Source organism: Bison bison, unplaced genomic scaffold (genome assembly GCF_000754665.1).
Source record: "Bison bison bison isolate TAMUID 2011002044 unplaced genomic scaffold, Bison_UMD1.0 scf7180017864330, whole genome shotgun sequence".
NCBI lineage: Eukaryota > Metazoa > Chordata > Mammalia > Artiodactyla > Bovidae > Bison > Bison bison.
In genome coordinates, this window is record NW_011494902.1 from 556,767 (window position 1) to 570,791 (window position 14,025).

Consider the following 14,025-nt stretch of genomic DNA (forward strand, 5'->3'; position numbering starts at 1 on the left):
TGTATAATTTAATAATTATTAACATTTGTGTTCTACCTGTATGAACTATCTAAACCCTTCACATTTGTATGCTCAAGTAATCCTAGCATATATACAAATTAATAGACGAGGCAGGTACTATTATTATGCCTAATTTTCAGTAATCTGAGGGCCAGGGAGGTGAAATAGTTTGGCCTTACTGACAGAACTTCTAATTCCCGAACCTGGGATCTATTTTACATACAAGTTTCCAAAAAGCAAAAGTTCTCCCAGGCCATTCTGCTCTTCCGTCCTCTTCTCGAGAAAGAACTACTGAGAGTTTCCTGACCGAATTTTGTAACAAATGCAGTTGTTAGCTCTTGTTTTGGTGCGGGGCCATCTGGAGGCTCAGGCACCACCCTCGTCCTTCGCTCCATTTCAACCACCCACGCCTTCTTCCCTCTTCTCATTCCACCGCGCCCTGCTTCCCTTCTTCCCATCTCCTCTCTGCCGTCCCAGCGGCGTCTTCTCGCTCTGTGCCCAGCGCCCGTCAATAGACAAACCAACCTAGACGTACACCCTCCTGCCGCCTGCAGTCGCGCAGTCGTGACGAAACCCGTGCGCCACCGCCCTTGCGCCGGAGAGAGGGGCGGGGCCGCAGGCCGGGCTGGCAGGCTGGCCGGCCGGGGGCGGGGCCGGGGCCAGGGTCCAGCTCAGGGCCTCCGCGGCCATCGCTGCCTGCGCGGTTCCTTACCTTCGCCCGCCCCCAGCCCTCCCGAACCGAGTGGAGCCGGTTGGCGTCGGCAGTGTCGCCCCGAGGCCCACCGCGGCTTCAGGGGCTAGGCCTGCGCGCAGCGCAATGACAGGCGGTGCGAGAGCTCTGTGAGTCCGAGGCCGCGGCCGTGGCCCTGGGCGGCGGCGGGTCCGGGCCGGGTCCGCTCATGGTGCCGCCACGACACCATCCCGGGGCAGGAAGGCCAGGTAAGTAGGCACAGGATGGCCGCGAAATCACTCGGAACCGAAGCCGGGGACCGAGGGCCCCGGACAGCCCCACTCTTGAGCCTCTGGTAGCAGCCGAGGTGCTCTGACCGAAATGGCCACAGTGTCTGGGGACCTATTGAGGGGGAGGCTGACAGGGGCGCGCGAGCCCAGTCTAGACTCTGGTAGTTGAGGAAGCTTCCCGGCGCCGCCGCGTCAGGGCTTTAATCTCTTTCTCCGGGGAGACGTCACTGCCTTAACTTTCTTTTTTTCCCTCCTCGAAAAAAGGAAGATTCCCTTGAACAGCTGTTTCCCCACCCACCTCCTGAATGACTATTTCGGATCGAAATAGTAGACACACTGAAGGGTGTGTGGGGGAAGCGTGGAGGATCCTTTCCCTTGACCATGTGAGGTGCTTGGAAACGTGCCCTCAATACACAAAACAAATCGCTTCCTCTCAAATCTGCCAAGTCCACTCAAGATCTGGGACGGAGAAGACACTTAGAAACAGGCGCGTGTCTAGACACTGTCCGGGGGTTGGGTGCCTCTGAAGAGAGCAGCAAGAGCGGCGAATCCAGTTCTGTCTTTATGAAACTATTATGAAGCTGTTCTTCACTAGTGAAGTATTCTTAAATATGCTGATTGTTGAATTTTGCTTTTTTTCTTTGTATCGTTTTCTTTGAGTATAATTTGAAATGTATAGTAGATAACAGAAGTGTAGAGAAAAATGTCAGTTATATTTCACATACTCGATATTCTTTCATTTGCTTTCATTTTAAAGGTGAAGAGTGAAAAAGAGCTTATGAGTCTTATTTTGAGTGGTTGATGTTTTCACAAGCATTATTCTGTGGTGATTTTTAGGTGCACTGAGTTCTTCACCTCCGTTTAGACTCAGATCTTCTAAGTTTTCAGGCATTGCTCTTCAAGATCTCAGAAAGGCCTTTAAAATAAGGTAAATTCAACACTTTAAAAAAACAAAAACTGTGTGACTTTGAACATTAGCTTAACAAATGTCATACTTATGTTGTACTTATATTCTCATTTTTATATGGTTATTTTTTAAAGATCCTTTCTAATGTAATCTGTGTTTTTCTAAAAACAGACTGCAAATGGTGTGTGTGTTTATCATGAACCGAATGAATTCCCAGAGCAGTGGTTTCACTCAGCGGAAGCGAATGGCTCTTGGGATTGTTATTCTCCTACTTGTTGATGTGATATGGGTTGCATCCTCAGAACTTACTTCGGTATGTAAGCCTTTTCTAGGAATGATGCTGTGTTATTGAAATATCGTTATATTTATCTCTAGCCATTACTGTCTCTCATGCCCACTTAAGTGGTGTTTTGAATATTGTTAAATTTTCTTTTATAACGAACGAGTATCAATTCAAGTTGAAGCTGAAAGGATACTGTTTTTATTGTTTCATTCAGTTTTCTTAAATCCCTAGAAGGAGGTTATGTAGAAAATGAGATACATGCCTATTTTCTTAATATTTGTGGGTTTTTGGTGTTTTTTTTTTTCTCTAAATTTATTTCTTTTTTTATAAATACTATTTTCTAGTGGAACAGCCATACAAGAGTCACCATTTAGTAGAAAGTGAAAATACTTTTGGACAAATGAGTGAAAGTGATCCGAGTTTTCATGTATGGTCACTATTGTACACATACATTGGTGCATGGACATTTATGTGTTTGCTGATTTAAACGTTCTTGTGAAATACATGTATAGGGTGATTGCCTTTAATTAAATTTTATTTTGTTTTTATTGATGACCTGTTGGTAGTAATGTGGTATTTTGAGTTCACAAGCTGGTTTTTCCTTCAACTTGTATAGGTACTTAATTCACTTTAGTTAACGATCCCTGCAAAAATTCATTTTCAGAAATTACTGTTTCAACTTACATGTTGCTATATTAAGGCAAAAGGAAGACTAGCATTTATAAAATGAATTTAAATGTCAAAGGAAGCAGTGCGATACTGCTGGTCATCCCACATGGTAGCTAAGTAAATAGTTGACATTGGCATTGTATCTGATGAATAAATTTTTAGCCTTTTTGGAGTTAGACTCTGGAATACATTAGGCCATTGATTTTTCACTCTTCTACAAACTTTTTTTTTTTTTAAGATTAGCATTCTGTAGTTTAACTACAAAGAAATCTGTTTAATGTTGATAGGGAAATACGCTTATCTTTAAAATTTTATTTTAGTTTCAAATAGTTTAGTTTTTATTTATTGTGTTGGTTACTTCCTTTGACATCATAGCATGAGGCTGGTAATGGCTACAAGTCTTACTTTGAATGATGCCAATTTGAGCACTGTAAGTTCCTCATCAGTCTTTATGTAGTTGTTGAATATCCATATGATTATTGTCCAGATAGAGTATTTCACTGCTGCTGCTGCTACTGCTGCTAAGTTGCTTCAGTCGTGTCTGACCCTGTGTGACCCCATAGATGGCAGCCCACCAGGCTCCCCCGTCCCTGGGATTCTCCAGGCAAGAACACTGGAGTGGGTTGCCATTTCCTTCTCCAGTGCGTGAAAGTGAAAGTGAGGTCGCTCAGTCGTGTCCGACTCCTAGCGACCCCACGGAATGCCTACCAGGCTCCTCCGTCCATGGGATTTTCCAGGCAAGAGTACTGGAGAGAGTATTTCACTAGAGGTTATAAAATGTTGATTTTTCTAAGGATCATTCCTTCTGCATTTATTAGTTGAAATTCTTTAAGGAGAACTTTTCTGCAACTACTGTTTGGTTATCCTGAAACATGGTTCATATGGGAAAGTTTGGATACATCTTTATTCCTTTTCTTTATTCATTTTAAATTAATGTTACCTAGCAACTTCCAGAAATAATCATTGAGCATTTTTTGTATATCATTATACATTTAGGGATTTTTGTATGTTTGATGTGTTTTAAACAATTGTGGTTATTAATTATTTTATGTAAAATTAGATAGCCAATGGAAATTTGCTGTATTTGCTATATGACACAGGGAGCTCAAATCCACTGCTTTGTGACAACTTAATGGATTGGATGGGGTGAGAGGTGGGAGGGAGGCTCAAGGGGGTGGGTACATACATATGTACCTATGGCTGATTCATGTTAATATATGGCAGAAACCATTACAATATTGTAAAGCAATTATCCTCCAATTAAAAATAAATAAATTTAAATTTTAAAAAAGAAATAGGATTGTGCTTATTATCCCTTTGATGCTTAAACTGCCCTATCTTTGGCCAGTGAGAGCACCTTTAAATTGTCTCTAGTGTCTTTTTTCAGTAGGACCCCATCCTGTTTGCCTTTTGACACAAAATGTCCTAGACTTATGTCATACATTCCTGCCTTGGATTTGACCCTTTCTTCAAGGATCAATGGTTTTTTTGTTTTCAAAGAGGTACAGATTATCATCTGGATTCTTGTGGTGCTCATTCCTTATGGGTTATTTTTTTCTAGGGCTTTCAATGCACATAACTAGGATTTTTTTTTGTTCATTTGTTTTTATTCCTTTTTTTTATTTTTTAACTTTACAATATTGTATTGGTTTTGCCATATACCAGCATGAATCCGCCACAGGTATACATGTGTTCACCATCCTGAACCCTCCTCCCTCCTCCCTCCCCGTACCATCCCTCTGGGTCGTCCCAGTGCACCAGCCCCAAGCATCCAGTATCATGCATCGAACCTGGACTGGTGACTTGTTTCATATATGATATTATACATGTTTCAGGGCCATTCTCCCAAATCATCCCACCCTCTCCCTCTCCCACAGAGTCCAAAAGACTTCTATACATCAGTGTCTCTTTTGCTGTCTTGTATACAGGGTTATTGTTACCATCTTTCTAAATTCCATATATATGCATTAGTATACTGTATTGGTGTTTTTCTTTCTGGCTTACTTCACTCTGTATAATCAGCTCCAGTTTCATCCACCTCATTAGAACTGATTCAAATGTATTCTTTTTAATGGCTGACTAATACTCCATTGTGTATATGTACCACATAACATATAAGCTTTCTTATCCATTCATCTGCTGATGGATATCTAGGTTGCTTCCATGTCCTGGCTATTATAAACAGTGCTGCGATGAACAGTGGGATACACGTGTCTCTTTCAATTCTGGTTTCCTCAGTGTGTATGCCCAGCAGTGGGATTGTTCGGTCATAAGGCAGTTCTATTTCCGGTTTTTTAAGGAATCTCCACACTGTTTTCCATAGTGGCCATACTAGTTTGCATTCCCACCAACAGTGTAAGAGGGTTCCCTTTTCTCCACACCCTCTCCAGCATTTATTGCTTGTAGACTTTTGGATAGCAGCCATTCTGACTGGCGTGAAATGGTACCTCATTGTGGTTTTGATTTGCATTTCTCTGATAATGAGTGATGTTGAGCATCTTTTCATGTGTGTGTTAGCCATCTGTATGTCTTCTTTGGAGAAATGTCTATTTAGTTCTTTGGCCCATTTTTTGATTGGGTCATTTATTTTTCTGGAATTGAGCTGCAGGAGTTGCTTGTGTATTTTTGAGAAAAGTTGTTTGTCAGTTGCTTCATTTGCTATTATTTTCTCCCAGTCTGAAGGCTGTCTTTTCTCCTTATAGTTTCCTTTGTTGTGGAGAAGCTTTTAAGTTTAATTAGGTCCCATTTGTTTATTTTTGCTTTTATTTCCAATATTCTGGGAGGTGGGTCATAGGGGATCCTGCTGTGATGTATGTTGGAGAGTGTTTTGTCTATGTTTTCCTCTAGGAGTTTTATAGTTTCTGGTCTTATGTTTAGATCTTTACTCCATTTTGAGTTTATTTTTGTGTATGGCGTTAGAAAGTGTTCTAGTTTCATTCTTTTACAAGTGGTTGACCCGTTTTCCTAGCACCACTTGTTAAAGAGATTGTCTTTAAGATTTTTTTTTTTGAAATAAAAATTATGAGTTCTTGCTGATATTTTCAATTTAAATGATGATAACAAGGATATCCTATGTAGTGCAGGGAACTATATTCAATACCATGTAATAACTTACAATGGAAAAGAATCTGAAAAAATAGGTAGTTTATACACACACACACACACACACACACACACACAACTGAATCGTCTTGCTGTACACCTGAAACTAAGACAGCATTGTAAATCAACTATACTTTTAAAAAAATCAAACAAAAATGATAATTGCAGGTTTTTTTTTTTTATAACTTCCTAATAATTTTAAACTTCATGCAGTTTTCTTAATAGCCCATACTTTTTCATTGGCTTTCTTTGTGCTATTTCCTCTGTTTGGGCTATTATTTAGCCTTTCAGATATGGATCAAGAATAGCTTCTTTTGGAAAATTTCTATAACCTTCAGAATGATCTTTCTTTGGTATTCCCTTGGTACCCTGTACCCCACTGTCATGGTATTAGCATATTACACTGTGTATTCTTCTTATCTATATCTATCTATATATAAAATCTGGATCTTTTTATCTCCTCTCAGGAAAGCCTGTCTTACTTTGCCTTAGTCCCTAATATAGATACTGTTGCATAGTAGGTTTTCAGTGCAAACTAAAAACTTTTTTTTGCAAGTTGTTTAGAAATATTATGCTTGGCATATAAGAAAAAGACAATATTCAGAAATGAATTAAAAATATTTTTGTAGTCTCTTTTGATCTTTCCAAAAGTTAAAAATCTTTCCAAAGAGTTAAAAATCATGTAATAATCTTATTTTATTGGAAACGAGTAATGAGGTTTGTCTCAGTTTGTGTAACTGTTTTCCTCCACAGTATGTTTTTACTCAGTACAACAAACCATTCTTCAGCACCTTTGCAAAAACGTCTATGTTCGTTCTGTACCTTTTGGGCTTTATAGTTTGGAAGCCTTGGAGACAACAGTGCACAAGAGGATTTCGAGGAAAGCATGCTACTTTTGTAAGTTTTAAATTTCAAGTGTTTTTTGGAGAGGGGGTTTTCAATTTTTCAAAGTACCAGTTTCTTGAAAGATGTCAGATTTTAAGTTGTTCAGTTAAATGAATGAAAATAGTATGATATATGAAAAACCTACTTTTGTTGATACTTTAAAATTTTTTCTAATCAGCTTGGCATCAGAATATTTTGTGAAAGATCAAAGGTACATAATCAGTTTCTTTCGCTTACCTTGTGATATCCTCTGAGTTGTTAAATATTATTTCAGTTCAGTTCAGAACATGTGGAGAAAATAATGGAAGAGAAGGGATAAGAAAAGTATCTAGAGTTTTGGTCATTTGCAGACCAGATGAATATCATCTAATTAGTTGATTATAGAAGAAAATAATTCAAAGTTTGTATGTTAAAATGAAAATAACGTATTTCAGAGCATTTTTCAGATGTTTGGCTAATCAAATTATATTCTTTCATTAATGTGACATACATGCTTCTTTTTAAGTGTTGGGAAAAAATGACAGTTTATATAGTGATATATCTTCCTTGTAGTGGAAACTCAATTTTTGATAATAAAGAATATAAAACTATCTCTTACATTAATTCTTTTCTTTTTCTTTTGTTTTTAGATTCTCTATCCCTCTCTTTCTTTTTAAAATTTTGGTAACATATACATAACATCATATTTACCATTTTAATCATTTTTTTCTTTTACCCTATTTTTATTGTATTCAAATATATATAACATAAAATTTACTATTTTAACCATTTTAAAATGTGTAGTTCAGTGGAATTAAGTACATTTGTTTTTCTGTATAACCATTACCACTATCCATCTCCAGAACTTTTTTGTCATCCCAAGCAGAAACTCTGCTTGAATGCCCATTCTTTCCTTCCCCCAGCTTCTGGTAACCTATGTTTTATTTTCTGTTTCCATAAATCCTTTTCTTTTATGTGTACTACTTTTTGTGAATTAAAACAATATTATTTCTTGTCTTAGCTAATGAATGCATGCCTGAGAAATGAACTTTTTAGATTTTTATCGGGCTTTTCAGTAATTTTTGAGGTAAAGACTGGAAATTATACTCCTGTGCACAAAAACTTACCAAAATTATGAATATGAGTAGTTTTTACTTTGTAAAAGTTAAGATGTATACATTATAGAAATGCACATTCATTGTAGTATTACATGTAGGAATATGTTACATGTGTATTAATACATGTACATTGTTGAAAATTTTAAAGATATAGAGGAACAAAACAAAGAAAATAATAAATTCTACCATTCAAGGAATAATCTCTAACACTATTTTGGCATATGTACTACCATTCTTTTACATGTGTGTATTTTTGTTTCACTTTTTATAAGAATGAAATTATTCTGTTACATCCTATTTTATTACTTGCTTTTTGTGCTTGATAGTATATCACAAACAACTTTTTATGAAACTTAACATTGTTGGAACATTTTTCAGTGTTAAGTATTTTTTAATTGCAGTAGTAAAGTTCATTGTTGGAGACAAATTATGTTAACAGGAAGAATAAGAATAATCTATTCGTACTCTTACCATTCTAAGACCACTATAAATATTTGATACTATCTGTAGATATCTATTTATATGTATATATATTAAAAAAGATTTATAGCAGAAATAGGTTTGGTCTATATATATTGCTTTCTAACCTGACTTGATTTTTCATTTACCATATCGTGAATATTTTTCCAGACAAATAAACATTTGTTATCATTGTTTCCTATTTTATTTAACTAACAATTTTTAGAGTGTTTTCACCTTCTCTTTTGTTGTGAATAAATAGGAATGCCTTTGTATTCATATGTAGTTATTTAGTTAGGCTGAATTCCTAAAAGCATAATTGCTGGGTAAAACACCAGTGTCATTTTATGGCTTTTGATTCCTTTCACTAAATTAGCATCTGTAGTAGTTTCACCTGATTGATGTCTGTTAGCAGTGTGTAAGATTAAACTGTCAGCAGAACCCTAATCATTTGCCAGTAGGGTAGGTAGGCAGTGGTATCTTGTTTAATTTGCATGTTTTTGGTTACTTTTTTCATGTATTTGTTGCATAGTAGAATTTTTCTGTGAGTTGTCCATATCTTGTCCATTTTTCTACATTGACTCTTCCTTACTGATTTGAGCTGTGACTCACATCAGTTCTAGTTTGTAACATGAGTTTAATCGAATTTTATGTCTCATAATTTGTAGTTTGCAGATGCTGAAGGGTACTTTGCTGCTTGCACAACAGATACAACTATGAATAGTTCTTTGGTAAGTGTTTATTTTCTCATCAGGGAGAGACTGGGTGGAGTTGACCATGGTGGGAAGGACTGAAATAACTTTGATAGCACCACAGCTATGTTAAGATAGTTGTATCTCCATGTTAGGTGCTCTCCACAAGAGTTGTAATTTGGTACTTTCTTTTTTTTTTTTTGGTACTTTCTTTCCTTAGCGGTACCTGGGGCCTAGAAGCAAGCAATTCAGCCACCTCTAAGGGGAGAAGGGAAGAGGAAATTAGTTAAGGAGTGAAAAGAGAAAAGGAAGTCCTTTGTTTCTTACCAGCTTTGTCACATCATGTTTGTTATATTTTATCACTTAGAAGCAAATGCATTTACTTGAAACAGACTCTATAAGCAGATTGTGTATTCATTTCACAAATTTTTAAGAGCACTTAATATATTAAATACTTCTTCTAGACTCTTGAAATATAGCTTATGCTCCAGTGTGTGTTTGAGGAAGGGAGAGAGACAGATAATAAACAAGCTTACAAAGGAATTAACATAGTCACTCTATTTAATCTTGTTGGAGACAGTATGTAAGAATACTCTTTTTAGATCGTTACTAAGTTATGTATTTAAAATGTGTTATTCCAAGTGTGGTATTCTATTTGAGAAAGATTTTAAAGTTACTCTAAAATTTAGTACCAATTAATGAAGCACTATAGGTGACCTTATTGACTGTTTTTTAGTTCATCTGGCTCTTAGAACTACGGTTGCTTGCAAGATAGGTTATTCGGCACAGTGTAGGCTTTGTTAAACTTAGAGAAAGTGTCATGTCTTTTCTCTCTCGGATCTTCAGTGTCAACAAGACTAGTCATTGGGAATTCCCTGATGGTCGAGTGGTTAGGATCCTGTGCTTTTACTACTGAGGGTATGTGTTTGATCCATGATCAGGGAACTAAGATATCACAAAGCTGTGCAGCGCAGCAAAAAACAAAACAAAACACAAAATAACAGCAAAAAGAAAACTAGGGGAAGAAAACACAAGACTAATATCAGTTGTCTCTGTCAGTGTAGAAGACGAGTTGAAATGGCAACCTACTCTTCTACTGCTGCTGTGCTGTGCTCAGTCACATCTGACTCTTGGGACCCCATGAACTATAGGACCCATGAATTGTAGAGCCCTCCAGGCTCCTCTGTCCATGGGATTTTCCAGGCAAGAATACTGGAGTGAATTGGTCTTCCCGACCAAGGGATCAAACCCCGTCTCTTGCGTCTCTTGCATTGCAATATTGCAGATGAATTCTTTACCACTGTGCCACTTGGGAAGCCCTACTATTTTGCTAAGTTTTGCTGTTATCTGTAAGATGTACATGTCAAATTGTTTTAGGTCAAATGCTGTAATGCAACAAAGAGACTCTATTTCCAAATCCTGTTATCTCTTCATTTACTGAATAGTTTTAATTGACAGAATCTGTATCAGGAGTTAAATAAAAATAAAAAATATTTTATGTTGATTTAAGAAACTGTCTTTGGAGAATTGTACCTTGAATACAGATCATCTGAGAAACATTTGCAAAAACAGTTGAGGTGTTTAGAACCACTTAAAATGTAGAAAGAAAGCTGAGTGCTGAAGAATTGATGCTTTTGAACTGTGGTGTTGGAGAGGACTCTTGAGAGTCCCTTGGACTGCAAGGAGATCCAACCAGTCCATCCTAAAGGAGATCAGTCCTGGGTGTTCATTGGAAGGACTGATGTTGAAGCTGAGACTCCAATCCTTTGGCCACCTGATACGAAGAGCTGACTCATTGGAAAAGACCCTGATGCTGGGAGGTATTGGGGGCAGGAGCAGAAGGGGACGACAGAGGATGAGATGGTTGGATGGCATCACCGACTCAATGGACATGAGTTTGGGTGAACTCTGGGAGTTGGTGATGGACAGGGAGGCCTGGCCTGCTGCAATTCATGGGGTCGCAATGAGTCGGATACGACTGAGCGACTGAATTGAACTGAACTGAAAAATGTAGATCTTTAGAGCATGGTTAGACAAACCTGAATTTAATTCTGTTGTCTACCACTCAATTATTTTATATCTCAACTTCTAGAAAAGTTCCTTTAAAATTCCATTTTATAAAGTTGTTGTGAGGACTAATGAGAAATGTAAGTTTACCTGCTCTGGACATGAGAAGTAAGAACTGATAAGAGGAAGCTATTTTTCTATCTGTTAATCTAGTTCAGATTTTTAGGAATTTTTGGTTTTAGGTGACTCAAGTAGTAAGGGGAAGCAATTTGGCAAATTTGTATACATATTATACATGTGATTATCTGTTCATTGTCTGCCTTCCCCATTAGACTGACTGATCATTGAGAACAGAGATTTTGTTTCTATTCACTGTTACATCCCCAGGACCTAGAACAGTACCTGACATAGTAGACACTCAATATATATATCTTAAAAGAATGAATGAAAAGGAATGGGAGATAATCTATTAGCTGAGAGAGGTCTGTTTTTATGATTTTTAAATGTTAAATATCATAATGTGCCAGTGCTGTCCGATTACATTTCTAAACTTTAAACTTATTCTTTCTGTCTTTGTACCTGAGTGGATCATTTGAGTTTCCTTTTTAAGTCTTGAAAATGCATTTTGGGAAAATTATGCTGTATAAGCATGGTGGTGAAAGGCTCTCTTTTGGGTGGTATCTGTGTCTATAAACCATTCACTTAAATTTAGCCAGTGTATCAGATATTATACTTGCTGTTTATATTTGTTTCTGTTTTTGCTGCATTCCAGAGTGAGCCTCTATATGTTCCTGTGAAATTTCATGATCTTCCAAGTGAAAAACCTGAGAACACAAACATTGATACTGAAAAAAGTAAGCAAAACTTAGAATTTCATAACTTAGAAATGGATGAAAATTTTAGCTTTTCATTCAAGCCATTCCAAAATTAAGTGGTTCTGTGGGTTGCCTATTCCATGTGGTATTGGTTCAACCTGTAGTTGTCTGGTAGTTTGACTGGAAGTTTTCATTAATTCAATGGAAATAGCTTCCAAATACCAGAAATCTCTATGGTGTTACTGTAAACATAGATTTATTTTTTAATCAACAATGTTTTCTGCAACCAGGCCATCAAAGACGTTGATAGCGAATTACAGGAGTTTTGCTAGTTGTGAATGTGATAAGGAAAGCCAGCTTCAGTGTAAAGTGAAGAACTTATCTATGATATTCTCTTGTAAGTAGTGGAACTGTAGAAGAATGTTCTGCATGCTTGACTAGGAAAATAATTCTCATAAATTGAATATCTATGAGAAAAAATCCAAATAAGCTTTTACTATAAATGCCGGGCTGGATGAGTTACAAGCTGAAATCAAGATTGCTGGGAGAAATAACAAACTCAGATATGCAGATGATACCACTCCAATGGCAGAAAGCGAAGAGGAACTGAAGAACCTCTTGGTGAGGGTGAAAGAGGAGAGTGAAAAAGCTGGTTTAAAACTCAGTATTAAAAATGTTAAGATCATGGCATCTTGTCTCATCACTTCATGGCAAATAGAAGGGGAAAAGATGGAAGCAGTGACAGATTTCCTTTTTTTTGAGCTCTAAACTCATTACTTTACTGACAAAGGTCCTAGTCAAAGCTATGTTTTTTCCAGTAGTCATGTATGGATGTGAGAGTTGGGCCAAAAAGAAGGCTGCGTGTGAAAGAATTGAAGCTTTTGACCTGTGGTGTTGGAGAAGACTCTTGAGAATCCTTTGGACTGCAAGGAGATCAAACCAGTTAATCCTAAAGGGAATCAGTTCTGAGTATTCATTGGAAGGACTGATGATGAAGCTGAAACTCCAATACTCTGGCCACCTGATGTGAAGAACCAACTCATTGGAAAAGAACTTGATGCTGGGCAAGGTTGAAGGCAGGAGGAGAGGGCCACAGAGGACAAGATGGTTGGATGGCATCACCGATTCACTGGACATGAACTTGAGCAAACTCTGGGAGATGGTGAGGAACAGGCAGGCCTGGCATGCTGCAGTCCATGGGGTTGCACAGAATTGGACATGACTTTGCGACTGAACAATATAAATGCTAAAATAATATTCATACTATATCCTGAATCAGGCAGTTGTGCATGTATACAGTTGAAGAAACTTTATTTGAATATTGGTCTCATTTTAAAATCATCAAAATGTTTCATAAATGGAAACATTTTTTCTTGCAAACTCTTTTCAATAAGCAGAGCTGTCCCATATAATAATGTAACTTTTTTTTTTGACTATTCAAACGTGATCATAGATAAATTATATGCATTTATCATTATATTAAAACTTTTAACTTTTGTTGGGTGTGAGGGGAAATGTTTAATGATTTTGTACTATATTTTTCCTTTTAAGTTCCCAAAAAGTCTCGTGTAAGATTTAGTAATATTATGGAGATTCGACAACTTCCATCAAGCCATGCATTGGAAGCTAAGTTGTCTCGCATGTCATATCCTACTGTGAAAGAACAAGAATCCTTACTCAAAACTGTGGGGAAACTTACGGCAACTCAAGTAGCAAAAATTAGCTTTTTTTTTTGCTTTGTGGTAAGTCTTCTCTTTATTATATGTTTGGAATTTGAATTTTAAGACAGTATACATACCAACAATATACTATGGAAGTGTAAGACAAATTAGGTTGCTAAACTCTGTTATCTGTCATCAGAGGGAAATTAGAGTATTAAAGTTAATAATTACTAGTCATATGTGAAAGAATGTAATAAATACTGTACACTACAACTACTCATATATATTTAGAATTTGGATAATAAATAGTTATTTTATACTATGATATATATTAATACAAATGCTAGTAAATATCCAGATAAGAGTTTGCATTGACTGCATTGATTTCTTCAAATAATTGCTTTTGTAGTTTTACTTAAAATTCGTATGTGTGCTGTCATGTCAGTTGTGTCTGATTCTTTGTGAACTTATGGACTATAGCCCACCAG

The 14,025-nt window shown here is 37.0% G+C and overlaps 1 protein-coding gene across 1 annotated transcript in view; it reads left to right on the plus strand.

Moving 5' to 3' along the window:
* The first annotated feature begins 484 nt into the window (after nucleotides 1-484).
* The window catches only part of SLC35F5 (solute carrier family 35, member F5), a 40,227-nt gene continuing 26,686 nt past the window's right edge, over nucleotides 485-14,025 (plus strand). Inside the window, exons 1-7 of the mRNA XM_010853615.1 lie at nucleotides 485-939; nucleotides 1,798-1,888; nucleotides 2,039-2,180; nucleotides 6,675-6,818; nucleotides 9,031-9,093; nucleotides 11,834-11,915; nucleotides 13,428-13,618. Coding sequence (XP_010851917.1) covers nucleotides 900-939; nucleotides 1,798-1,888; nucleotides 2,039-2,180; nucleotides 6,675-6,818; nucleotides 9,031-9,093; nucleotides 11,834-11,915; nucleotides 13,428-13,618 — 753 coding nt within the window. The 5' untranslated portion in view covers nucleotides 485-899. The remainder of the gene's footprint in view (nucleotides 940-1,797; nucleotides 1,889-2,038; nucleotides 2,181-6,674; nucleotides 6,819-9,030; nucleotides 9,094-11,833; nucleotides 11,916-13,427; nucleotides 13,619-14,025) is intronic.